This window comes from Chionomys nivalis, chromosome 3, assembly GCF_950005125.1.
Source record: "Chionomys nivalis chromosome 3, mChiNiv1.1, whole genome shotgun sequence".
NCBI classification, from domain to species: domain Eukaryota; kingdom Metazoa; phylum Chordata; class Mammalia; order Rodentia; family Cricetidae; genus Chionomys; species Chionomys nivalis.
In genome coordinates this window covers 125,221,914-125,249,911 of record NC_080088.1, presented here as the reverse complement: position 1 = coordinate 125,249,911, position 27,998 = coordinate 125,221,914, and the positions used below count along the sequence as shown (strand labels likewise).

At 49.1% G+C, this 27,998-nt stretch overlaps 1 protein-coding gene across 3 annotated transcripts in view; it reads right to left on the bottom strand.

Annotated features, from left to right (window-relative positions):
- The window catches only part of Ttc28 (tetratricopeptide repeat domain 28), a 477,926-nt gene that overhangs the window by 67,972 nt on the left and 381,956 nt on the right, over positions 1–27,998 (bottom strand). For all 3 annotated transcript variants that reach the window (XM_057763932.1, XM_057763933.1, XM_057763934.1), the window contains 5 exons: positions 9,051–10,392; positions 7,401–7,924; positions 4,225–4,334; positions 2,605–2,734; positions 596–814 (listed from right to left, as the gene is read on the bottom strand). In XM_057763932.1, the coding sequence (XP_057619915.1) occupies positions 596–814; positions 2,605–2,734; positions 4,225–4,334; positions 7,401–7,924; positions 9,051–10,392 (2,325 nt within the window). The remainder of the gene's footprint in view (positions 1–595; positions 815–2,604; positions 2,735–4,224; positions 4,335–7,400; positions 7,925–9,050; positions 10,393–27,998) is intronic.

Below are 27,998 nucleotides of genomic sequence, written 5' to 3'. Positions count from 1 at the left end.
GAACTTTTCAGATGTGCAAGAAGCCCATCTTCAGGACTCCCAATCGGACCTGGTGTCTCCAACATGGTGAGGCCACCAACATTTTATTATGCAAAAAATGTGGCCCCACAGTCAATTAGTAGTTTTGTATGAATGAAATTGTTTCATCCTGAATGTTGAGTGCTGACTTAATCACAGAGGATTTTTACTTCTAAAACAGATTTTCAACAGAACTAGTAAAAAACAAGTTGATTCTGTTAAATTTAGAAATTTAAGTTTATGACTTTCGTTATAAACAAGAGAGCGTCATCGTTGCTTCGGCACCTGACTTCCACATGGGGAAAGCCCTCGTCAGGTGCATGGTCTTTACTCAGCAGCCGGGAGCAGCCGCTTACAAATCAGCTGCTGCATTCACCCTTCTTGTCTCCCTTGTTGGTGTTTCCTCAAACGACGGCAAGGGGCTGCAAGTCCCTGAGCTGTTTGATTAGTAGGATGGTACCATGGAACAGCCACTGCAGCTAAGGCTTTTGTTCATCTGACCTAGAAGATGGCACCTTCCTGCTCCACCCCTTCCCTGGCCTCCTCACTTCCTGTGTTTCACAGACGGACACCTCACCTGCTCCAGGAGCAAGCAGCCAGCTGTAGAGGTAGCCAGCGGCCAGGGAATAGTAGAGCACCAGGCCCCGCTGTGCGTTGACCATCTCTAGGATCTGATCGATGGTGATGGGCGAGTAGGGGTCGGAGTCCTGTTGTCCCGTCTGTCTTTCCACCAGCAGGTCAGCAAATGCCCGTGTTCGACCTCTTTCCGCTACTGCCAGGGCTTCATCATGGTGACCTAGGAGACAGAGGGACCGGTATGATCACTCGGGGTACAGCTGAGTGCCCATCTGAACTGGGAAAGGAAACTGGGTATGAGATTCTGGGATGTTCTTTATCACTGCCCGGGTGCCCCACTCTGCGCTCCTATTATCCCATGGGCAAAAAGCCGAAACTTCTGAGACCTCTAGATTTAAGCCACTTCTTTCCCAAGCTTTCCTTCAGCCTTCAGTATGCAGTCTAGCCCCATCTCCTCTAAGACAGTGTGCACACTTGTCACATCAGTACAAAAGCATGGCAACGTGAATCCACAGGCTCCCAGTGAGGGACACACTGCAGAGGATGGACTTCAGCACCATGGAATTGTTGCCAGAGCAAGGGCTGCGGAGACAAAGGTCTGCAGTGGCTCTTCAAGGGGCTCCCCCTGCTGCCAGGCAGCCTTAGAGAGAGTGGTTTACGTGAGTGTATGCAGGGACCCTCTTGTACTCTATTAACTTATTAGCCAGAACAGCGGGACAATTTCTGTGCACACTGGAAAATTAGCCCCAAAGTCCTGGAAGATTTAACGCTGTGATCACAATGGGTGAAGAATTACATTCCCAGGCAAGAGCACATTCCGTTCTTCAAGAGGAAACGCAAGCGTTAGAAGTGTGGAAGGACAGGTGGTAGAAAGACTTCAAATGCCCAAAGCACTCTGCTAATTCTGATGAATGCTATGATGTCTATTTTCACTGCCACCCTGACTGGTTTGGGGATCACCTAGGAGACACCCAGAGGTATCTCTTGAAGGGTTCTTTAGCAAAAGGAGACCCACTCCTGAGCAGCAAAGCCCAGCTGGGGTCCCAGAAGAAATACAAAAGCCACAGAGGGAGCAAGAGCCAGCTGAGCACCGGCACTTATGATTGTGATGACAGTGGCCTCCGACTCTGCAGACCATGCCTCCCCACCCCACGTTAGACCATGTCCCAGTGGCCTCCGACTCTGCAGGTCATGCCTCCCCACCCCACGTTAGACCATGTCCCAGCAGCCTCCGACTCTGCAGACCATGCCTCCTCACCCCACATTAGACTGTGTCCCAGAGGTTTCCAACTCTGCAGGTCATGCCTCCCCACCCCACGTTAGACTGTGTCCCAGCGGCCTCCGACTCTCCAGGCCATCCTTTCCACCCTATGTTGGGCCGTATCCCAGATAAACTTTCTGTAATTTGCTTTGTCAGGTGTTTTGTTATAGTAAAAGTAACTCATAAAAATATCTTCTGGGAAGTGGCAGGTCATGGAAGAGGCAAGAAAGGGACACTGTGGCCACCAAAGCCCAGGGAAGGGTGGCCGTGGGCTGTCCTGGTACCCTGCAATACACAGGCTGGGAGTAAGGTGGGGAAGAACCCTGAGTCATGCAGTTCAGGGCATAGGCAAGCCTATGAGTATAAGCAAGAGGTGGAAAAACGCATGGCTGAGAAGACAGAAGGGGTTAGTGTTGTCTCAGCACATGACCAGAGGGCACTGAAGCAAGTGCTGGTAGAAGGGACAGCTGGGGCAGAAGTCTCTGGCAGAGGGACACTTGTTCTGCTTTCTCACTATCTGAATTGCTCTCCTGTCATCAAGCCAGTTGTATCACACTGGGCTCATCAATCTATGTCCATGACAGCCCAGGAGACAAGCTAAGTGTGTGTTCACTGACATCACCAGGAGTTCACCGGCACTTGCATCCACTGCTTTGCCACACACACACGCACACCTGCACACACACACGTGCACACACATGCACGCATATACACGCATGCACATGCACACACACAGCAGTTGCTCTCACCTAAGCTGACCAGCACCCGCTGCAAGGCCTGGTAGGATGACGTCTGCAGGTCAAAGAGGGAGAGCTTGTAGTCTGTGCTCAGCTGTGCCTCATGCCGGATCGTTTCAAACAAGGCCGATGCCCTGTAAAGCTGCAGGGATAGAGATTGTCACTCACTCTCCATAACTGACACCCAGCCAGTTATAGATGCAAGACGGCTCTTGCTCATACCTGAGGGCACAACCTAAAACCACCTTTTAAAGCGGCTGAAGGGACGACTGCCAGACTGGTCCTTGTGGACGTGAAACTACCCCTCACCCCAGCTGACTACAGGAGGGGATATGAAAGATTAAGACTTGTGTTCTGAAATTTTAAAAGTCAGTTATCAACACAAACAAGAGCTTGTTTTCATTAAAACAATGAAAAGCCTCTACTTCTGTCACCAGACAAGTATGATCCTCCCCCTCGGGACTTGGTACACTGGAGACAGACCGGGCTGGGCAATGAGACTGAAGGTCTCACAGAGCCTAGACGTGAGTCTCCAAGACCAGGCTCTGCTTGCTTCCATTGAGCCAGTCTCACTTACATGGAGAGAGAGAGAGAGGGAGAGAGAGAGAGAGAGAGAGAGAGAGAGAGAGAGAGAGAGAGAGAGAGAGAGATGCTCTCACATCCTTGCTACCCAACGGCTATCACTTGGGCCGGGACACAAAGCCTTACTTTCTTTTGTTGATAAGCTGTCTCCACCTTCCCCGAGGATTCTGAGGACTAAGTCAGGAAGTAGAAGAAACACCTTCAAAGCTGGAAATTGCTGCATTAACAGAAACTTTTCTTCTTATGTGTAGGAAATGACAGAATTAACCCTCTATATTGTCTTTAATCCTTTTTTAAAAAGTATTTTTAATTTTTGTTGGTGTGTGTGGGCACCCACTTGCACACATATCTGCAGGTGTTTGTGGAGGTCAGAAGAGGGTGTTGGGGTCCCTGGAGCTGGAGTTACAGGCAGTTGTGAGCTGCCTGATGTGGGTGTTGGGAACTGAACTCAAATCGTCTGCAAGAGCAGCAAATGCTCTTACCTGCAGAGCCGTTTATCCAGCCCCAACCTCTCCCCCTTCTAAGCCCAGAGCTGAGTCAGCACCTAGCGTTCCAGCACGTTCCAGCATGTTCCATGAGGCTGCATCTCTGGAGACAGCCTCACTCTGCTCACGAAGGGATCCCTTTTGCCTGGCACACGGCTCACAGTATCCACTCAGACAGCCAGAATGACAACAGAGTATCTTCAGTCACCTCCACACATGTGGCCACAGGGACTTGCTACCCTCTGCCTTAACTGGAGACCTGCAAGGTCATTAAACCCAATAGCAATGTGTCCTGATCTTACCTCTCTGTGGAAGAATGCAGTTTTATATTAAACACTAACCACTAACCAGCGCCCAACACAAGAATCCAAGAAACCATTTTAGTCTGCTCCATGGGTGGCTGGGGGTCTTGGCAGCTGCAAGGACTCAGCTCTCAGGCTGGGAATCTCCTATATCAGCACAAGAGACCAGCACCTCTGAGAACACCATGGCTGCTAAGGCTGCAGAGTACTTGCTGAGGTAACTGTCATGGGTACTTTGGATCCTGGGCTGGAGCTCTGCTTACCTGGTGCTGAGCTTCCTCCAGGTTTCCACTTGCCCAAAGGGAGAGACCAAGACCATGACGAATTTTTGCCTCATCTTCTCTTCGGCCCAATTGTTCAGCTAACCTTAAACCTGAAAACAGACAAGGAAACATAAGAAGAGGGACTGACTGGACGCTCTTCTGGAGCAGGCAATGTTAACAGAATGGCTGTAGAAAATGCAGGACTAGGGCCAATCCAGCCCAGGGAGAGGACTCTCCCAATGTGACAGCAAGCGAGGAGATGCCGCAGCAGGAGTCCAGGTGATGGCTGTAGGGCAGGTAGAGACAGGGAAACCAATGGGCCCTAACCCGGAGGCCCTCACAGATGCAAAACGCTGAGCTTTGCAAGGGAAAACTCCTGGTTGATACATTTATGTCCCTGGATTCTCACCGGCCTGGGAAAAGCTTCGGATGGGTACAGAGGCTAAGAACACACGGCTTCCTATCTCACCTGCAGCACCAGCCAGCGTGGATGAAGAGACCCATGAGGGTCTCTTGAAAGCAGAGTGGTGTGCGCTGGACCCTGCTCCTGCTACTGAAGCTGTTGACATGCTCTGCGTCCTGTCCATTCCTCCCGTAAGCCTGAGACTGTGGTGTGCCTCAGTGGGGTTGCAAAGCAAGCACCATTATGAGCCAGAAGGCTCAAATGACTGTCCTTGTTTTAATGGTCTTCACATAGGCACCCGCAGTGTGGGTCATTAATAGCAAGCTTGTGGATTTCAGGACACAACCACCTCCAGGGCTTTGTGGGGCAAAATCTGCCGGTAACTGTTCATTGCTTTGGTCACTATGCCCTCTTGGTGTCACTTTGCCTGCATTCCAGTGATCTCTGCACAGAGCAGGGGCCTCTGCAGAAAACACCATACAGCTGCACAGGTCTACTGTCCACACAAGCCAGGGCTCCCCTCTCATCTCAGTCAGGGCAGGAAGCCAGCACCGAGCACTCCGGGCCTGTGTGGTCCTGGTCAGCTGAGTGGCTGCCGTGAATAGTGATGCTCAGGTCAGCCTCCTAACCCATGGTATATTTCAAAACACGTGACTCAAAGAGCTCAGAAGCAGCATTCTGAATTTAAATCATGTCAGTGGGCAATGGATGAATTTGTAAATAATGCACATGAAAGACAATGGTTCTTGGGAGAACCTTCAGAGGCCTGCCTCACTGACCCTTCAGTGCAGACGTCTGGCAAGTCCTTGGGTCTGAGAAGTATGGTCCTTTTGGCAACTCCATTAGGAGACAAATTCTGTGAGAGAGGGACTTTGCCAGGCTCCTGCTGTGTTCCCAGTAAGGAGAGTGTCTACAAGGCGCTGGGCAGATGCACTGGAGCTGCCTCCTGGGAGCCTGAGCACTCTACTCTTGAGGGCTAGCTCCTCTGCATTGTGACAAAGCCCCAGGCAGTCCTTGGATGGAACCTACTTACTTTTCTAGCTTCCAGATGGAGAAAGAGCTGAACAAAAGTGGTGGTGTTAGCCAGTCTCAAGCCATACCAGCTGGATCGTCTGGACTCAGACCCACACAGGATTCCATTGCACAGGCAGGCAGGGAATGCTGGCCCACAGCTCCACTCAAAGCTGGGGTGACTTCCAGCTGAACTGCCCTCTGGGGAAAGAGGCTGCGGTACCTCCTGCCCGACACTTGAAGAGTGCCTCAGGTGCTCAGTCACGTTAGAGACACCTGGTCAGGACCATGTGGAACTCTCGGCCACAGGCCTTCTCCACCAAGCAAACACTGTGGGGAGTTGTTAGATCTGTAGAAGACTTATCACAAGCGACAATAGAAACGAACTGCAGCATTTTCCATAAACATGGGATTATGGGACAATGGCCCGGTCAAAGCAGCTGCTGCATGGAAGCAATATTTCAGGAGGGAATAAACAATGCTGGATTCTGGGTCTCACACATTCAACTGCAAACCACACCTAGGTGACTGGACTGTTACAGTACTAGAATTTAAGCAAAGCTAGGGGCTCACTTCTACACGCACAGAGTCCCACACAGATAGCAGGAGCCACACAGGGGTAGGACAGTGGTTCCGGCTTCAGGACGCCACTGCAGGTCTGCACAGATCCCAATGCCAGCCTCTAGGCATTCTCCACTCAGCCTGCTGCTTCCCACTTCAAGGACCCCCCCTCCCCCCCCCCCCCGCGCCCAAGGCTGGAAACAACAGGGTAAGCTTCCTGAACCTTGTAGTTTCTGTGAGGTCCAGACAAGGGGTTGAGTCTGCTCTGCAATGAACCAATCAGGGTAAAATCACCAACTTCTCGGAGCCTTGGTGAGGTAGCTACAAAAATGGACATAAACACACGATTCTTGGGCTGTGCATTACAGCGAATGCCAACAAATCTGCCTTGTATGCGAACTGAGCTAACATGCGCTTGGTTCTCACCACCGTCAAGCAAAGATTTTTTAAAAGGATACATCTGAGGATTGCTCTGAGAACTAAAGTCTGGCCGAAGGGACTGCAGGCAGAAGTCCTTACAAAGATGTTTCTGCTTGAAACCTGGAGTCCTTCACTAGTGAGTGGCAACCTTCCCCCACCCCCCACCCCCGACACCTCTGAGAGCTTCAAGAGTAGGGCTATCCCCATATGGAGGAGAATGGCAATGCCTTTGCTGTGAGACTTTGGTTCACGTAGGAAGGGCATGAGTGAAGTCCCACTGATCTCGTGTAATTGACAGACTGTGGTTGCAGTGGAGGAGCGAGGTGCCCAATTTCCAGTCCTGCTCCTTGACCTCAGTCTGTGAACTGTCAGAGAAAACATTCGGACGAAGCCTGGGCTGATCCCAAGCAGACATGCTGGGCTAGTAGCCACTGTACCTGAGCTAACTGTAAGCCATGATGCTCCTAGAAGGTCACCAGGGTCTGGTGCAGTTGGACATGTTTCTAAAGTAGACCCTCATGATTTTACAAGCCAGGTCTTAAGAATCCAATTGACAAGGATGTGACGTGTGCTCTAACAAGCAAAGGGTACCAGCTGTTTGGGCAGCAGGCTAGGGGCAGTACCAGAAGAGAGGGAGGAAGGCAGCTGGAGTTGAGAGAGCTGGGGCAAGGCAAGGGAACACCTTAAAACTATTAAGGGGAACCTGGTGGGGATGACATGGCCTGGGAGCCCCTCACTCAGTAGAGGTGACTGAGTCTCCCCCATAGAGCCTTTTGCCTACCTTCCTGTAAGTACATGACTGCCTGGGAATAGTTTTGCAAGGCATGGTGCGTCCTTCCCAGGCTGCTATAGGACACTGTCTTGGCCACCAGGTCGTTCATCTGGGCTGCAATGCTCAGGTGCTGCTCTTGATAGACCACGGCCCTCTCGAAGGTGCCCAGGGACTCATAGGTCAGACCCAGGTTCCCATAGGCTCGGCCCTGGCACGTGGGGTTGTCGGTCTCCTCTGCAATTTGCAGATCGAGCTGGTGATACTGCAGGGCTGTGTCGTACTCCCCCATCTGCTGGTAGACTCCCCCCAGTCCGCAGGCCGCGTCACTCTCCAGGGCTCGGTCCTTCATGTCCCTGGCAATGTTCAGCTGGCGTTCAAGGCAGGAAATGGCTTGTTCATAATTCCCTAACTGGCTGTGGAGACTTCCCAGCTCTCCATAGGCCTGAGCCTTATTGGAGGCCTCCCCGAGCTCATGGGCCACCACAAGCCTCTTCTCAAAGCACACAAGGGCCTGCTGCAAGCTCCCTGTAGCCCTGTGGGGATGCAGACAGAGAAGCAATGAGATCATTCCATGCAGGTGCAGACATGCTAAAGCCCTTGAGAAAATGAAAAGCATTCGTCACTGTCACTTACTATAGACACTCTTAACTCCTTCTCTAGCTAAGATCTATCATGTGCCCTTAGAGTGAGATGCAGAGGAATTTCATAATCTGGAAAGCGATTCAAAAGTCATCCCTTAGTGACCTTCCCAAGAGCTTGCAGTTCAGCGGGATGCGCATCCCCCAGGAAACATAAAATATATTAATAGGCACAATGATAGCAAGGTCTGGGACTCGGGCCTCCCACACCCGCTGCTGCTTAGATGAGAGCTTTTGAAATCACTTTCCAGGAGCTGTAAACGGCCCAGCCTGAGTTTCTGGGAGCAGTCTGTGGGGACAATTTAGTCTGACCTCTTCCTCCGCTCCCCAGGGAGGCCTTGACTATCCACATAGGCACCTTCTTGGGTTTCCCCCCTTGGAGGGGAGCATCCCTTGGCCAACAGAGCCTTTCTTTGTGCTGCTCAGAGAAAATATGATCACGAGCAGGAAGAGTATGGCTTTTGGCGGCAGATGGATTTCATCTGACTGAGCCTCAGTGTCCCCTGTTCCGCACCAGATGGATGTGTATTTGGTCCAGCACTGGGATACTGTGAGGACAGCTATGCAAGTGCCCAGCACGGGTGAGGCTGAATGCACAGGACCATTTTCCTGTCCCTCTGTCACCAGATGGGGTTGAGTCACCGGTGGCTATGGAATGCTGTGCTAATAAACACATTATAAAGTGTGGAGGCATTCACAGAGGTCAGCTAAGTAGATCTGTCCATCTTCCTTCCATATGAACTCTTGAATCATGATTACTGTGTACTAAATGTGAAGTGTGAGCCCTGGGTTTGACTCTCAGCAGGTCCTTTGAGGCTGTGTAACCTCAGGTACTATTAGCCCACCCTCCCTGGGCTTTGGTGTTTCTTCATACACAGCAATATCACTCACTTAGCTCAATGAAATGCTGAAAGGTCAAATGAGAGGTGTGGAAACAAGCTGCTCTGTAGCTGGCAGCTGCCCTTCCTGCACAGCTCCTCTCCTCGCAATTGTGCTTAACCCCATTCCCTGTCCGTGTTACCTGTGCCCATTGCCTAGACCCCGGTAGGCCTTGGCTTGGTCTTGCATGCGGTTCAGACTCTGAGCGACAGACAGGTATTGCTCATAGTACTTGATGGCTTCCTCGTAGTCCCCCAGGGCCTCGTAGCAGTCCCCCAGGTTGCCGTAAGCCCGGCCCCTGTCCAGCACGGACTCATTGCCGCTGAGCTGCTGCAGCATGGCCAGCTGCTGCTCGAAGTAGCCGATGGCGTCCTCCATCACGTTCATATTCATCTTTGTGATGCCCATGTTGCCATACACCTGGGCTTCCAGACTTGGCTCTTTCAGCTTCCGCCCCAGCTCCAGTTGTTCCTGGTAACACTTGAATGCCATTGTATATTTTCCCAGGGCCATGTAGACAGCTGCCAGGTGCCCATGAGCTCGGCACTCCCCTGGCAAGTCGCTCAGTTCCTGATAGACCTCCAGCTCCTGTGTGTGATAACCCAGGGCCTTGTCGTACTTCTGGATCATCCGGTACGCGGTACCCAGGGCTGCATAGGCACTGGCCTCCAGCCTTCTGTCTTTCACATGGTGAGCTAAGCCCAGCTGCTGCTCGTAGAACTTTATTGCACCGTTTACATCCTTTTTACAGACAAATATATCGCCCAGGTTTCCTAGGGCTCGAAACTTAGCCTGGGAATTATCAAGGGACTGAGCTAGGGACAGAAGGTACTTCTGACACTCCTCGGCTTTAGCGAAATTCAGCAGCGCCTTGAAGGCCAGGCCCAAGTTGCAATAGGCTTTTGCTTGGCTCAGTTTGTCATGAAGGTCTTTGGCCAGGGCCAGGTCCTGCTCGTAGTACTTTACAGCCTCCTGGTAGTTTCCAAGGCAGTAGTGGGCGTAGCCGAGGTTGTGGCAGACCTTTCCTTCTCCCTCCATGTCTTGGAGGTCAGGAGCGAGGCGGAGGTACTGCTCATAGTAGGGTGCAGCCTGAACATACTCTCCTCTTGAGCAATGGAAATTCCCCAGGTTGCTTAGTGCCCGGGCCTCACTCTGGATGTCTCGGAGCTCCCGGGCAATGTTCAAGTGGTTCTGGTAATGCTGCAGGGCCCGGTCGTGGGCTCCCAGGGCCTGGTAGGCAACAGCCAGATTGCCATGAGTTGAAGCCTGAGAGGCACGGTCGTTCACCTCCATGGAGATCTGCAGCTCCTGACGGTGGTACTTGACAGCCTGGTCGTACATGCCCAGGGCATTGTAGGCATTGCCCATGTTCCCATAGGCGCGGCCCTGGGCTGCATAGTCGCTCAGCTCTTGGGCAATGCACAGGTGGCTTTTGTGGAGCTTCAGGGCTGTGTCATAATCGCCTTTCATCTGGTGGATGATTCCTGGAATAAAGGGGAGCGAACACAAGTTAGACAAAGTGTGATTTACAGCTTAATATAAGGCTAGAGGATCCTGAGCCAAAGACTTTAGACCGATCGAAGGTGGGGCTAAACACTTGTCAATAATGTGGGGAGAGGGGGGTGGCTTCCCATAGACCAACCGAAGGTGGGGCCAAATACTCGTCAATAATGTGGGGGGGGAGGGGTGGATTCCCACATTTCAAGCCACCAGGAGAACCTAACAGATTTGATGACAAAAAAATGAGACTATTTTACAAATAAACACGCAAAATTAAAGGGCAAACACAACAGGCTAGAGAATATGTGAGACATATACAAAAACTGTAACAGCTGCTGTGAAAAATTATAAAATTCAGTTTAGCTGAAAAGAAAAATCAAGATCTCAATTTATTAAAATAGGCAAAGAATGATAAATGTCAACAGACAAGCAAAGAAACACAGAGAGGAATGGGGCACTAGTTTCCTTTAATAATCAAAGAAATGCAAAAACGAACCAATCCAGTAGAACCATTTTACCTCCACTAAATTGGCAAATAAAAACTTTAAGCACCCATATTACAGGTGATGTTGCCCTGAAACTGGAGACCATACCAACTGCTGGGCACAAATGAGAGCACCGACTGTAAAAGCACGTGACACGCAAGTGGGCAGGGTTCTGCTCTGCAGCCCTGTGCTGCACAGACCAAGGGGCTGTGTGTGCACGAGAGGAGTCAACGCTCCGATCCCATAAGACAAGTGACACTTCTGTGGTCAGTCGTGGTGCTGAGATGTCACCAGCTTGCTCTCTGGAAGGGGCACAGCTTTCAGACCCTGGCAAGGTTAGAGACACCAAACTTCCCAGGAAGAAATGGCCATTCAGTGTGTTAACGGTGGAAAGTTGGAGACCTTCTTTTAGCCTGCCCTCTTGAGCTTCCTTCAGGCTTCACGGTTTCAAGCATCCTGGGATAAAATGAATCATTCACTACCTTTCTTCTTTCTACAAACGAAAGATTTGATTCTGCCCGGCCAGGAATCACTGTACTTGAGAGCAAGCCCTGCCTGGCCCTGCTCTACGCCTTCTTCCCAGGGCCACCCTGTACTCAGCAACCCGAGCATGGCATTTGGATTCTCCTGCAGCGGTTGTGCAGAAGTCTTTAAGATCGCTTGCTGGTGGGAAACAAGAGGAAGAAGAAAGAGAGAAGAAAGGCCTTCAGAGAAGGCTGCCTAGGGCGGCGTGCCTTCATGTGCCTTTTACCATCCACCAACAATAAGGCCTTACTGTGACTTCGGCCCTCTTACACAGCCAGCTGCACCGTTCCCCAGGAGCCTGGCCAAGATCAGGAAAGCATCCTATTATAGAAAATGCACGCAGCTTTAGACAAAACCAAGAGTCCTGTTTAAGAGCACACCTCTACCCAATTCCATTGATGGACTTGGAGACAGACAATATAATGTATCTGAGCCTTCACCTGTTTTTGTTTTAAAATCCAAAGTCTCCCCTCACTTCTAAAATCAATAAAGTCAGATTATAATCATTTTAGAGATGTGGAATGAGAGCTTGCCATAGTGGCACATGCTTGTAATCCCAGCACCCAAGAGGCATAGTTAAGGGTTGTGAGTTCAAGGTCAGCCTGGACAACATACTGTCTCAAAAACATACAAAGAAATAAGCAACACATATGTATCATGCCTTGTGAATGACACCTAAGGCAGTTTGGCTGGTAAACAAAGCCACAGAAGGGGAGTCTGTTTCTCTTACTCTGGCCCAAAGGTCTGGGTAGTGAGCAGGGAACAGTCAGGATGATTTGGCAAGTAAGCTGCCTGCTGGTCATGGCAAACCGATCTGGTCTCCAGCCAGCTGCTGCTGCTTCCTTATCTTCCACAAGTCCACAAGAAACCAGAGGAGGGCTTCCAAAATTATAGCTTACACACACACACAAGGGCAGAGAGGCTGGCCAAGCTGAGCTGGCCTCTCCCTCTGCTGTGTCCCCCATGACGGGTTCCGCCTGCTGCCAGCCTGGGGTATTCTGTAGGGACAGCGTGCTCTCTTGGCAGCTGTTCTCTTTGTTGAAGCAACATGAGGGCAGCCAAGAGCTGTCAGCGAATGGCTGTACATGCCATACAGAGGGTGATCTGCGGCTCTCCTGCCCTTCCCCTTCCGGGGGTCACTGGGATGAAGACATACAGAGGCCCTGTCAGCAGGGTGCTCTAGGTGACAATGGGCCGCAGGGAGGGAGGGAATTAAATGAAGATTAGTGGGGCAGAAGAGCCAGCCTCACAAAGCTGAGCCCTCGCCAGGTATGGGGTGAGAAGACACGTGGTTATGAATGTACATGTGGCCACATGACCACGCTGGGTCGCCACATGTGGGTCTCCTGTAGAATAATAATGTCTACCCCTAAGGTTGTGGTAAGGACCGTGGTGGCATGTTCGGCGCACTCTGTGGAGGCCCAGGTGGGCAAGTAGGGCAGACCAGACAAATAATATTTCCACTAAAATGATACCGATTACAGCTGAGCAGTAAATTCTGGCAGGTTTTCGTCTGAGCTTCTGGAAGCAGAGTCTGGTTTCTTACATGCGGTGGGCCCTACTTTGTATTGATTGCCATTAGTGCCTAGCCCAAGCTGGGCTGTTGGAGACTTGGCTCTTTCCTCTGCTTTTAAGGCAAGAATCCAGCTGTCCTCATAGGAAATACGGGGTCTGGGAAACAGGAAAGACATCTCCCCAGTCCAGGCTTACTTTGTGAAGGTTGAGAGGAAGTCTCATGGAGAAGAGGGAGTTGCCAGCAGAATTCATTCCCTGTCCCCTTAGCTGTACCAGGCGGCGTGGTATAGCAGACAGGCTGGGTAAGGGTCTCAGTGGGGCGCATATGGAACTGTTGACAGATAAAGCAGTTCAGTGTCCCAGCTGTCCTTCACTTATCCTAGTTGTGTGGGGACATGGAGTTTTTATGCAAATAGAGGAGACAAGATAAGGAAACCCAGACCATCAGCATGCAGGGTCATTACACTGTTTCCCTAACAGCTGCATAATAAAGCTAGGCAGACAAGTTGGCACTGTGTGCTCTGTGGAGCCCCCTTTTGATCGGGAGACTCTTCTGAGCAACTAAGGCTCGATACAGGTCTAAGCATATTTTTCCATCTTGGGGACCTCAGTAAAGGAAGTGATCAACTGGTCACTGGACTCTCTAGCTACCAGGTCTCATCCCTACCTGAGGTGCAAGGACATTGTGTGCTGACTGTGATAACAGTACTGTGTCCTGTGTTAGTTCATGGTCATGACCTTTATACTTGATCAGTCTAGGCTGGGAGGGGACATGGGGTGTTATACCTGCTCTTTCTGACCCTTCCATGTACCAGCTGTGGTCCAGAGACCCTTTCCTATCAGCTTGAGATTCCTGGATCTTCCTTCCAAGTTTTCACTTATATTTGTTCTCCGTGGTTTTGAAAATATCTCAAAGTTTGGGGTGGGAAGGTGGAGACAGGCCTAGTAAACAGATGGCTAAAACCAAAAGCATGAGAACAGTGTAGATAAGTCTCCATTATTTTCGCCAAAGTTGAACAGTAAAATATATTTTCAAATGGGGGATAACTCCAGAAATCACCCACCATATGGCTTTATCAGTAGCAAGTGTCTTACAAAGAGGCAGGCTTTTCCAGGGGCTGCCTCTGCCTGATTCAGAAATGCCCCCAAACAACCTGAAGCCAATGTGTGGAGGGCTTGGGTCCCAGCTGGTGGTGCTGTTGAGCGAGGTTGGATCTAGTGTGTTAGTCTTATCAGTGGATTAATACACCACCAAGTTCACACCTGAAGGGAAACACTGGGGACAGGCCTGTGAAGCAGATACCTTGTCCTGGATCCTTCCTGTCTGTGCTAGGAGGCCACCAGGAGGTGAGCAGACGTGTCCCGGCATGCACTCCTGCTGCTGTGGCATTCTGTCTCTCCCACAAGCCCCCAGTGGACTGTCAGTGGTCAGGTGAGGGAAACCTTGCACAGCCCCACTGACTTCCCACAAGCACACTCTGTTGGAAGCACATGTCTTTTGACATAAGCTTAAGAAAATAGATCACATGCTCTGTGGTCCCCTCTTGACACTGTCCCTAAGTCAAGAGCCGTGTAAACAGTGACAAGAAGCCACCCTAAAGGCCATATATATTCCATGGGCTTTGTACACAGTCCCACTTCCTACTTCCCTTTGGGTAACCAGAGACACAGGCTGCAGGTGAATTGCTCAAAAATCTCCTGGGCCTCTGTGGTTGTAAATCTCAGCCCGAGGGAAAGATTAATTGTATTATGAAGTAGGAGACAGTAATTAAACCTATGACAAGGGGGTGGCTGGGAAGGAATGCTCCACAATGATGATGAGGTGGGAGGAGTCAGGCGCTGTCATCCTTAACAGTCTGGGCTACCGGTCGCTGTGAGAGCATCTGATGGGAAGCAGGCCCACTGTTAGTCACTGCTGGAGAAATCAAAGCATGCTTGGGTGTTGGGCGACTCCTAAAGGGGATGCCTCGGAGCAGCCACGCAGGGAGTCGGTCTCCAGGCTCAGGGTGGAGCTACTGTGACACTCAGATACCTGTTCTGTCGCCCTGGGCTGAGCCTCAATGGCTGAACCAGTCCCACCTCTCTGCACTCCTTTAGACTGCAAAGAATGAGCCACTTAAAGTGACTTTTACCACCCCCAGGCCAGATGTCCCTGCTGGTGCTCCAGGACTGTGCCAGCCTGCAGGCAGCCTCGCATGCCCTTCCAATCTGTCCTGTTCATCTTTTCTGCATTGATAAGACAATCTACAATCAGGCAAGGGAACCCACTGCATGTTTGTCAGGCTCAGCCTACCCTTGACCTATCAATTCCACACACCACATGCTATCACTGGAATAAGGTAAGAGGCCAGTTAAGAAGGAGTGGCAGCGTTCTGAAGGAAGTCGTGGGTCCTGGCACGGCAGGATCCCTTCCATCGCTCCGCTACTTCATTGCACGTGTACTTGGGCCAGCTACTCCCCTCCTGGCCTCAGGTCTCCCCATCTCAAAGACCATCGCAATGAAATTAAATCGAAAACACCAGTATGGTGTGCCACCTTCTAGGAAGGGCTGTTATTTCAGACATTGTCAACCTACAGTCCTCAAAGATCTGCCTCCCTCTGGGAATCATTGATAAACGTGACTCAGTATCGCTCTTGGACGCAACCATGTTTCCATCAATGGAACGCGACATCACCATACATAAGGACACAAAGGTTGTCTCCGAGAGCACCACAGCCTAACTGTGTGTGATGTGAGAACAGGTTGTTTCCTAATGGACAGTGTGTGCAGTGGATGGAGAAGAAAGAGATCTCCTGCTGGGTGTTTTTGGTAGTGAGTACAGTGGCAGGTTGTGGGGCCAGTGATTCTAACCAGCCACTGCTACAGCTTGGGTATGATTCGAAGGTCCCCCAAGGTTGTCAGTGCTGAGATCTGAGTGTTACTATGTGAAGTCTGAAGCTGATGAGAACAAGCAAGGCATCAGAGTGCCCCCATGGTTGAATTCTAATCACTGCCAAAGGGAAGAAACACTAGACAGAAACACAGCTATGCTCCCACAGCTTTGCCAACAAAAGCCTCATTGTGCACCTGGGGACTTTTCCTCTTGCAGTGCAGCCCGTCTGTGCTAGTGTGCTACAGGCTGAAGAAAATGGAAACTCTAACCTGCACAGTGACGGAGCAGCGTAGCCAGGGCGCTGCTGCTCTGGGGTGCTCCCTCTGGAAGCTCTCATGAACAGTCTGAAAAACACCTTCTCTAGAGATGCTGCTGCTGCCCAGTCACTACGGCTGGTTAACTGGAAGCCTCTGGGCTGCCATCCGGTAATTAGAGCAAAGTCTAAGAAACCGAAAACCTTCCTTTTCAACCCCGGCGTTGCCAGTGGCCATCCCCATTGTGAGATGCAATTCCTCATGAAGAGAAATTAAGGACTGGGATGTGACTTAGTGACAGAGCACTCACCTAGCGGGCTCAGGGCTCTAGATTCTACCTCCAGTGCTCCCCCCAAAAGAGAAAAGACATGAACCTATGGCCTGTCTTTCAGTTTCATTATTAATAATAAAGAAACACTTTAAAAAATATGTAAACTAATATTGTATTTATATTGTGCCTGTGCTGCAGCACACTTACAGAGGTCAGGGGATAACTCAGAGGAGTCCTGGGCTCAAGCTCAAGTCACCAGGCTTCGCTAGCATCTGGACCGCCCAGGGGCATGCTAACTTAGAAACAGTGGTGGGGCAGTAACACAGCAATAGAAGCATTCCTCTTTCATGGTCTCAGTGATGCCAGGACACCAGGACCAGAGGGTGTGAATCTCACATACACAGTTTCACTTCGAATTGCTCTTCTCAGCATTAGGCCCCAAACTCTGCATAAGGCATCTTCCCAGATACACTTCCAAACCTCTGCAAGCCAGCTTCTACAAAACCCTGCTGGACTGTAGACTTTAGTTGCCTCTAGGCTTCAGAGTATTGTCATTTCCAAAGCCCTTGGCCCCCAACATCTTATTTCATTGTAGGGTAAAGGGAGTCTTGGCTGGCCTAGCACTCAAACCACTCACAGAAGCGACAATTATTAAATGATAGATGTGAGGCTTGAACCACTGCCCCACACTTCGCCCTGGGTCACTCTGCCCTCTCAGAGTCTAGTACCAACTGCAGAATCCAGTCATGCTGTCTGGGTGAGCGGCAATGTTGCTCCTTTAGCAGAGACCAGATGAGGATGGCAGGACCTTCCCAGATCAGAGAAATAGACAGGAAGGAGGAGGAATGGAAGGACAGGCTAAGAGGATGCTACATCAAAATGACTTCACTTTGTAAATTCAGTTTCCAAGATGAATGAGTTTCCTAGCAAGGCTGAGAGCAGATCATGGGACCCACTGCCTTTGAGCCGCGGATCTGAAAAGCTTCATTTTAAAATTCCAATTATATTGAGAGTTCAAACTCTGAGTGGGTGAAGTCCTAGCCAGTCTGGTGTACTGTCATCAAGACAGGCGACTCCTGCCTTCTGCTCATTTGCTCTATTTGTGTGCAGGCTTCTCCTCAGGGCGACATCAAAAACGTGGAGAGGACTAAAAGGGACTGAACTGACAGTTTCCTCTTCGTTGTTTGATTGAGAGGGGTTTACTGGGGACTGGGAGGCCCCTAGATGGGCTCTTTCGTGTCCGTTGCAAAGGTGCTGGTTTCCTCAAAAACTCACGTTTGGGTTGAAAACTCAGAGCTCATGCTGACACAGGACCGTTCCAAACTGAATCTCAACATGTCACTACCTAGAATATTGGTGGAGGATGGGTTCCTCTGTCTATCAGTCTGCCCTGCCAGGTCTAGAGATCTATAGTCTGCATCCAGCAACCAGTTTTTCCATAAACCCGAAAGTCAAGGTGCTATCCAACCCTGTCTGACTGAGATGGCAATGATGGAGAACATGGAGACCATTCTACTCAAGACCCCTCTGCGGCTGAGGCTTTCTTTTTCTCCTAATCATATTTATTGAAACAGTATAGTAGACTTAAAGATGAATGCATATTTACAATTACAAAAGTATTACTTCTGGTAAGTAGCAAAGGCTTAGTCAACATTCATTTTCTTCATCATCATTACCACCATTACCATCCCCACTCTCATCCCCACCACCACCACCATCATCATCTCCATCGCCATCAACATCCTAATAACCATTATCATTTCATCATCACCATCATCCCCACCACTATCACCACCTTCATCACTATCAGCAGCATCAGCAGCAGCATCAAACACAAGGCCTCATTCACGCTAGACCTTTGAGGCCTATCCCAAGCCTCTAACACTCAGTTTTTATTTCTTCCCTCTTCCCATCTGCCTTTGCTAGTACTGCTAAAAAGCTAAGCATTCATTTCCCAGCCTCCCTTATAGCCAAGGCTTGTTAAATGGTACTACTGTCACCAGTGAAACAAAACCAGAAGTCTTTTGGGCTCTCAAAGGGTTTTTCTTTTTGTTTTTGTTTGTTTGTTTTTGTTTTTTTTTTTTGTTTTTTTTGTTTTTGATTTTTGGAGACACGGTTTCTCTGTAGCTTTGGTGCCTGTCCCAGAACTAGCTCTTGTAGACCAGGCTGGCCTCGAACTCCCAGAGATCCGCCTGCCTCTGCCTCCCGAGTGCTGGGATTAAAGGCGTGAGCCACCACCGCCCGGCTCAAAGGTTTTGACTTCTGACATAATACAACAGAAACAGTTTCCTTCCACCAATATGGATGATACAGTATGTGGAGCATTACAGCCACCCTTGAGTATACGGTCAAGATGGGGGAAAAAAAGGAAGCACATCTTTACTTAATCTGTTGTACGCAAGGACTAGATGTATGACTATAAACCTAATGCTTGGGAGGCAGAGGCATGGGAATCAGGAATTCAAGTCAGTCAGTCTGTCTGCCTATCATCTATCTACCTATCTATCCATCCACCACCCACCCACCATCCATCTGAAAGAGGCTACATATGTGTGTGGTATATGTTTGTGTGTGTGCGTAGGAAGAACAAGTGTGTACACATGTGCATGGAGGTCAGAGGTGCAAGGAGTTACAGGACCCTCCTGTCTGACCATCCCACCCCCAAAGTACTGGAATCACAGACACATGCCACCACACCTGATTTTTACATGGGTGATGGGATCAAACGCAGTCCTCATGCCTTCACGGCAGGCCCTTAACTGACGGAGCCATCTCCCTAGACCTGATACAGTCCATATTGGAGATTGAGAAAACATTGCCGGCATTTCGTGTAGTTCCTGATAGCCCAGGTCTGTTTGGCTTTTTGTTGTTGTTGTTTGATTTACTTTGATGTGGACTGTTTTATTTGGGGTTTAAAATCATATTCTATGTACTGAATTTAAAATGAGGCCAGCTTCTTTGAGGATCACAAAGGCAATCTGATGATATCCCTCTGTGTCTTGTGAGGCCAAGGCCGTTTGTGTGGGCGTAAGAAATGCAAAAGTTGTTCTTTGTGTTTCTGAGTAATCAAAGTGGCAGCAAACAGAGCTGTGTGCAGGTCTGGATTTTGGAATAAAAATTATTTTAGCTTAGTAGTTTTGCTAGTATTTCATCTTTCACTACATAACTATAACTGAGCCATTCCCAGAGGGGCTGGGACGGAACCACATGCTCATAACAAGCAGGACAGAGGGTCCACTTGAAATGGGTGAAGGGTGAGGATGGACAGCCACCTTGTTTCAGGGCAGGTGACGCAGGACTAAACCCCGTGGTGGCACAAGTCGACCACACACCAGCACGAGGGATGGTGAGAGAAGAGAAGGATGAGCCCCATCCAGCAGTGCTCATTCTTTCCGTCTGTCCTTTGTCTGCATCCCTCAGCCCCTGCAGCAGCTCTGTCCATTCTGCCCTCCCTGCAGCCTTCGCTCTTCTGTGTATCTCCCCATTCTCTCCGTTACCCTTCCTAGACACCCAACCCTTCCCACACAAAATTTCCCTTTTCCTTATAAAATGTCCACCTTGAGCAAGCCAGTAAGCAGCGCCCTCCACGGCCTCTGCTTCAGTTCTTGTTTCTAGGTTCTGGCCCTGCTTGAGTTCCTGCCGGCTTCCCTCTGTGATGGACTGTGACCTGGAGGTATAAGACGAAATGAACACTTTCTCCCCTCCCTCAGAAGCTCCACCTCTAGTCCATGTCTTTTAAAAGTATTTTTATCTTTGAGATTATAATATAATGGTATAATCCCCCTTCCCTTTCCTCCTTACAAGTCCCCCCACATATGCCCCTTTGCCCTCCTCCAAATTCATGGCCTCTGTTTTCATTGATTGGTATCACTTGCATATATGTATGTGAATGCATACATATCCCTAAATATCATCCACTCAGTCTGTATGTTACTTTTAAGTATGTTTTCAGGAATGATCACTTGGTATTGGATAACAAATTGCTGTACTCTTCCCTGGGGAAGACTATTCTCTCTCTCTCTCTCTCTCTCTCTCTCTCTCTCTCTCTCTCTCTCTCTCTCTCTCTCTCCCTTAGTTGACTACAGTTCTTTGTGTAGGGTTGCAGCCTCATGGCCTTTCCCCCTTCAACTTTGAGATGGTTTAGCTCATGTTTGGGCAGCCCTGTTGGTGAGGCTTTATGAGTGTAACTTCTGATGTTACTGATCCTCTGGCTCCTACAATTTGCCCACACCCTCTTCCTCCGTGCTCCCTGAGCCTTCAGTGCAGGAGTTGTTTTGCAGCATTCACTGGACTGGGCTCCATCATGCTGCATTTTGATTGAGGTTTTCTGTAATGGTATCCTTCTATTGCAAAGAAAAGTTTCCTTGATAAGGAGTGAGAACCACACTTATCTGTGGGTATAAGGACAAATATTTAAAATGTGGTTAAGAATGATGTTGGGTTAGTAGAGTGTCAGCTTCAGAATCTTCTCCGAGATCTGTGACATCACCAGGCTGGACAGTTGGCTTGCTTCCCAGTGCCATCTACTTTGTATCCTTTTTAAACTTTAAATGCTGTTTAACTATGATAAACATTTTAGTACTTACAACAAATGATTTCAAGGGTCCACTGACCTGAGAATCTATTGCATCTTCCTTATTATATAGCAATTTTTGACTTATTTTTGTCTTTCCCCATTTGATCTTCAATGAAATGGAGTTGTGCCTGGGCCCAGCATCTCCCCGTAAACACAGGGCACTGCTTGTGGGCCCAGTAGGGTTTTGCCCGATTCTCCAGGTGCTCAGGCAAGAGCCACATCCCTGTCTCACAGCTCTGGCTCACGTGACACAGTAAAGCAGCCATAGCTCAGGTCCCAGGGTATAGTGACATCCATTTGAATAGCTCCAAGGACTGAGGCCATACTCTGTGCCAGGTCCTAGCTACAGAAAGGTAGGAGCCATCCCTGTGGCGTTCCCTGAGCCAGGCTTCAGGTGCTAAGCTTTGTCACTCTGCCCTTCGGGCAGGAATAAATGAGACAGACAGGCAACTCTTGGGGGAAAGCCCTGAAGTTCCCCTTACTGAGAGAATGAATTATAAACTGGCTCACCCCACCCACCAAACCTCTCCAAGAGAGCCCCCAACATTATCAGCTGTCCTCTGCAGCACCAGGGAAGGAGCGACCCTGGAGGAAGCGCAGTGGCAGTTATAGTGATGGGCTGTTACCCAGATCTTTCCTCCAAGGACCCCACCAGCCTCAGACCTCTCTTTATCTCTAATCTCCACTTGCAGGGACATACAGTCATTAATCATTCATCTTCCAGATGGAGAAAGGGGAGCACAAAGATGGGGGTGACTCAGCTGAAGTCCGACAGCTGGTTACTGTTACTATGGACCTGGTTCTCATCTCTCTGCCTTGGGTCAGGGTCTGCCAGGCCTCTAGAGTAGGGAACATAGGAACACCTGGATGTGTTAGGTTCCGTTAGCTCTGACTAAGCTGCTACGCTACCGTTGGTGTTTACCAGTGAACACTCACTGCATTGCCACAGTGCACACAGGAGTAAGACTGAACTCATGGCTGCTGCCCCCAGTCTGGAGAGGGCACAGTGACAACCCTGGGTGACAGGCGTAGGAATGGTTTCCCCTGTCCCAGCTGTGGGTGAACACTCCGAAGCTGCCCAAGGCCTTTCTGAGTCAAAGAAAGAAAGAATAAAGAGCGCTTTTGCACCTTGGGCTTTGGTAACGGGCTTGCATCGGGAGATCTGCATTTCTTTGAAGATGGTCTCGCATCTGCAGCTGATTTTACAGGGCTGCTTTGAGAAAGGATTATCACCAGTCATTAATAAGACACATCAGCTGTCCTAACAGTGATTTAAAAAATCATTAATGAAATTTATTCAGTACAAAAATATGTTAGTCACTAATTCAGAAATGCCTCATCCATTAAGCGACAAAGAAATTGTGTTGCACAGCTCATTACGAGAGGCTGGGGAAGAGACAAAGGGCGAGTTTGCTCTTACAAGGCATTTGCATAAATTAAGTTGAAAAAAACTACTCCACTGCGGGCTTTGTGTCGTACATCCCCCCGTATAAGATCCCGAGAGGATCTGGGAGGGAGAATTAGGAACCGGCGCGGCGGCGTGCGCTACTGCTGACAAACACCCACAAGGCACAGAGCAGGAACAGACCGCTGGTGCAGGGGAGCCAGAGAGCAGAGGAGAAGCAGAGCAGTGGTTGACCGCAGCACCCAGAGCTTCCCATGAGCTAGAATCTCCAAGTTCCTAGAAACAGCCTCCAACTCTGATGACAGTGCCAGCCGTGTGGACCTGTGTCACAGTGTAACTTTTCAGGGGACTACATAGAACAGACAGGTCCAGTGGGGCTGCAGATGGTTGTCCCATGGTGCCTGAGCTCTGACATCCCCATTCTCAATGGTTTACTAAGGGTACAGCAGAAATAGAGATTGGATTTCAAAGGCTCACTATGAGACTAAGATTGTCATACTTATTACATGCTAGAACACCATCTCACAGCTAGTTAATAAAATATCATCAGTTTCGCTCATCTTTGCCTTTACAATTTCAACCACTAACAAACTGTGATTGACCTACAAGGCTCAGCTGCTCACTGTCTCCCTCGGTATTGTGAACTGGGGAAAAGGCCACACCCTTCTCCTCCAGCCCTACATCAGAGCCTGAGGCTGCACTAACTCAGATTCCCAGGGTTTGGCTCTCTAGGGCTTGATCCTTTCCAGTTGACCTATCATTCTAGCAAACTGACTGATCCCAGCAAAGCTCAATTTGCTCAGCCCGGTGGCTAAGAGAAGGCTTGATTTCATATGTGCGGGCCATGCAGAGTCAACTTGTGTCACCAAGTGATGGAATAGGCCTGGATTGTGTCATCTGTTCTCAGTCATGAAGAAGAGGATGAGAGTTATGCACAGACCTATGAAAGAATCGGGGTAAACATTTCTTGCTGACAAGGGCCGAGCTGTGTGTGAAGAATGGTGGAGGAATGGTAGCTACAAAGATTACAAAGCAAGGTCCAGCTGTATTGACAGCCAGATCTGCAGGGCTAAGACCCACATCTCTCCCTAGATCATGACCGTTGCATGTGCCAGTGCAACAGATGTCATAATCGAAGACACCTCAGAATTCATAGGGATGCAACTGGATCCAATGGTGAAGTAGCCGAAGCCAGACACTGTTAACCTGGGGTACAGAGTAGCATCACGGGGGAGCAGTTAAATTTTTCTTATGTTTATTTATTTTGTGTGTGGGGGGGTGCGTCTGGGTGAGGGGCCAGAGAACATCTTGTGGGAGTCAGTTCTTTCCTTCCACCTTGGATCCAGGGCTCAGGCTGTGAGCCTCCAGAACAAATGTCCTTTATCTGCTGAGCCATCTCACCAGCCCCTGAGGGGGGTTTAAAGCCAGGTCCACACCACAGACTCACAAAATCAGAATCTGTGGGTTGGTATTGATGATCCAAGCATGCACCAGGCAACTCCAAAACCCAGCTGAGGCTAAGAGCCATTTCTGCAAACCTTTTCTCATTCCAGCATGTCCTCTGATGCTTGGGAAGCACGGCGCCTCGGGGCAGTTCTCCTGGCTCTCATTCTTGGCTGGATGACTCCAGGCAAGCTGTTGAAGCCCAAGCTTTATCTTCCTAGTTGTGAACTGTAGCTATCAAGACCCCAGCAAGGCAGTGGGAAGATGAGGTGAATGTGGTTCCCGTGGTTCCCAGGGGGCACCTGGCACAGTAGTGATTGCCGTCATCCTCCTCCTCCCCACTTCAATGAGATGATGATTCCTGCACATGGGATGTTAGCACTTCCTCCAGTCGCCCAGTGATGGAGATGAGGCTTGTGAAGGATGCAGACGGAGGCGCCTTTCAGCTCCATGTCTGTGAGGATCTCCAGAGACCTTGTTAACATGTCAAGGCTGACCAGCTGGGCCTGAGAGGCCAAGTCTCTAACAAGCTCTTGGGGGATGAGACCTAGGACATGGTGTGGAGGCCTGGACTAAATGGGAATGTTCTGCACAGAGGAACAGCTCTCCGAGTATTCGAAAAGTTTTGATGTGCAAAGGACCAGGTCTGACCAGAGCTCCTGGCTGAGAACCAAATGCTTAGGCTAATTCAACACTTGGTCCAGCCTACTGATATCTGAGCTTATCCCTTTCTCTGAATTTAGATGTGTTTGCCTCTGTTTACACCCCAGGAAGAGCCGAAGACACACGATCCTGCTGTCCAAGGGGCTTCAGGCTATATCTAAAAACAAAAGCACACCACCTCCTTGATGCTTCAGAAATGTCTTAGATTTATCTTGATAGCGCTGACAGCATTTCTCAGCAACAACCATGGGCATCTCCATCCTGCAGTGCCATCGGAGAGGTGGCTTAGTTTCGCCTGAGCACAAGCATCTAGCTTTTCTTATCAGTGCACCTCTAAGTCAGGCATGAGGGGTTTTACGGAATACACGGGGAGAGAATGGCAGATGCAGAGATATCACGGCCTATTTAGGGTTTATGATGAATGATAATGTTGAAAACAGCCTTGTCTTTTGGAAAATCTGGATTTCTGACTTTTTTCTCCCTGAGGGAATTGGATCATCTCAATCTCCCCACAGAATTTAGGCCGGCCCCATAGACTGATTTTTACATTCTTCATTGCTTTATTTACTTGGGGAACACAATCATTCCACAGAGGACAGCAGATAATATAAAAAGGGGTTTCAAGATTTTCATCCAAATTAAAATACATAATCCTAAGACAGGCATGATTCTGTCAGAGGAGCAGGGTTGTTTCTGCCTATCCTTGAGAAGGCAGCCACTCAACTGTCACCCTTACCAAGCCTTCGGACAGGACGGTGATACTGACAGTCCTGCTGGGGAAGAGTTGATCCTAGGTATCCAGGTAGGATCGCCTACCTATGAGAGCTCTGTGCCGAACCTGTGGCTTCCCCAGATGACTCATGCCGCCCATGTGGAGTCAGTGTTGTGTTGTTTAGGGAATAAAGACGGAGGGGGCGTGCAGGTTACTACAAACACATTTCCCACTTGTCTTCATTTCAAAGGCGGCTGAGTCTGTGAACTCAGATCCACTGAAGTCCAGCTGCGTGTAACTCAGAGCTCCTACCCCACACCTTTTAAGAAGGGTTTATTTTGTAATTTGTTTACAAGCTTGGGTGTTTCAAAACTTAAAAACGTTTCCTAGGAAAATATTTAGCTGATATTTAGTTTGCTGGTGAATTTTGTGAAGCATGGACAGCCACCATGGACTGATGTGGGTGTAGTGGGCCCTTTTGAAGCCTTCATCACTCAGAAACCTACTGCCACGGGTCGGACTGTGGAGGAAGGGTTTAGCACAGCGCTTGGAGATGGGAATTCAACAGTTTTCTGTTTTCTTCTGTCGCTGGGCTAATCCCTAAGATGGTGCTTGAAGAAGTGACATCCTTAACTCAAAATACTCAGAAAATTTGATTTTTTTTTTGTCTTTTATGCCCAAAATGCAAGGGGTAGAGAGTTGGTGTTGTAACCTCTAGGTGACCATAATTTCCAAGAGTTTACACTCCAGGGAAAAGGCAAAATGCTCAGCTTTAGCCACCGACAGAGAGAAAGGGAGAGGTGAGGGGATACACACACAGGAATGTCAACACTGTGACCTGGGAGGCCAGTGTGTAGTGGCCAGAGATGCACACCCTGGAGACAACATACAGTGTCAGGCCTGCGGTTTGCCGTGGAGAGACACTCCTAGCCTGTCCTGGAACAGCACAGTCCTCAGCCCGGTGACGTCAGGATCTTCGATCTTTTCCCCATAACTCCAACACTGTTGGGATGTCGGTTACAGGCTAACCAGGTTCAAGGGAAGGAGGCCGTGCAGCCCTTCAGTAAACGACTGTAGACACATACAGGATCTGCTCAGGATCCAGCTGGGTGAAGAAGGAGGAGACACCCCACCAGCCCTGGTATCTAGGTTAGGCATTTTTGAGGTTGCAAAAGGAAAATGGAGTTTCTTGATGTGTCAATACAGCAAGTAAGCTTTGGATAAAAGCTGGAAGGCCCTGCTTCCGATCCTGGCACTGGCCTTTGCCAGCCACGGCCTTTCCCTTTCTTTCCACTTTGAAATAATTGGTTTCATAAGGAGTTGCAAAGACAGCATGGGGACTTTTAGTTTTCCTAGGATAGACACCTATGAGGGGACTGCCACATCATTGTTGGAACTTGGTGTTGCCAGCTTTGTCTGAGTTTGGTTTTGGTGTCCTGGACCCTCAGACACATCATGTGCTTATTAATAAAGTATCTCACACTGTTGGCTTTTCTCATGTAGACTCTGCCTTCTCCTCTGATGTTGCAGCTGCCCTCGCTCATAGTATATAATTCTTTCGGTGTACAGTTGACGCCTATTCATTAGTAGGCTGTTAATAATTTTACATCTAGCCAGCAAGATGGCTGGCTCAGTGGGTAAAGAAGCCTGCCACACAAGCCTGGAGTCAGATCTTTGGAATCACATAAACGGAAGAGCGACCAAGCCCACAGAGTTGTCTTCTCTCCTCTGTGAGCTGCACAGATTTGGCTGTGGCACACACCTCCAAGCCATCATGCCTACACACCATAATAAATTTAAAAAGAATTTATACTCATAGATTTTACATATGTATGTATAAAATACTATATAATAAATACATTTGGTGTGTGTCAAGCCTTTGCCTGTTAAGGGGGCCAGGAAAGACGGCATGGGCTTTAAAGAAGTTGGGAATTTCTCCTTTAGTTTTTTAAGAGAGACTGAACCACTTGTGTGGACTCTATGTGTTCAGTACATTTATCCTGTGAATCCACCAAGCACTAACTGAGATTTCTCTTGGGGGGAGGTTTAACTATAAACTTAGCTTTCTCACTGTATTTGTGACTACTCAGATTACTGCTTTTCAAAGAATTGATCCACATTCAGTCATCAAACATCTGTGTGCAGCACTGTCCCTTACTTCTTTCTAAATGTCTGCGGGTCAACAATGATACCCTCTGCTTCATTCCCAGTTTTCATAATTTGTGTTCACTGCAGATTTGTGAACTGTATTGATCTTTTCAAAGAACCATCTTTTGTTTTTATTAACCACTGTTTTCTATTTCCCTATTGCTCGTGGGCTCTGGTTCACTGATTTCTGCTTTTACTTTATAATGTCCTTTCTCCTGGGTGGTTGTTTGCCTTGCTGGTTTGGGGGTGAGGGAGCAGAGGACAGATTTGAGTCTTTTTCTGTAATAGTGCTATGATTCACCCCGTTAACGCCGCTTGAGTCCCACAAACTCTGATACCTTGCTGCTTTCACTCAGTTCCATGTGTTCTTCCCTTCCTTCCGGACCTTCTGAGCGATGGGTGATGTAAGAACGCTCTTTAGTTTCTCAGGGTTTTGGATATCTTTCCAACTTTCTGGTTTGTCCCCTTTGAGCTTGGACAACATACTCTATATGATCTCAATTCTTTCAAATCAAATTGTCTTGAATTTGTCATATGCCCTGGGGTAGTGGCTACCTTGATAAATGTTTGCATCTGCCTGTGTTCTGAGGGAACACTCTGGAAGTGCCATGTGCCCCTCTCGGTCAAAGTGCAGGAAGGAAAGTCTGTTCACTTGGCCTGTATTTCTGCTCTTTACCATATTCTTCCTCCCTTATTGACATTTCAGAATTTTCTCCATCA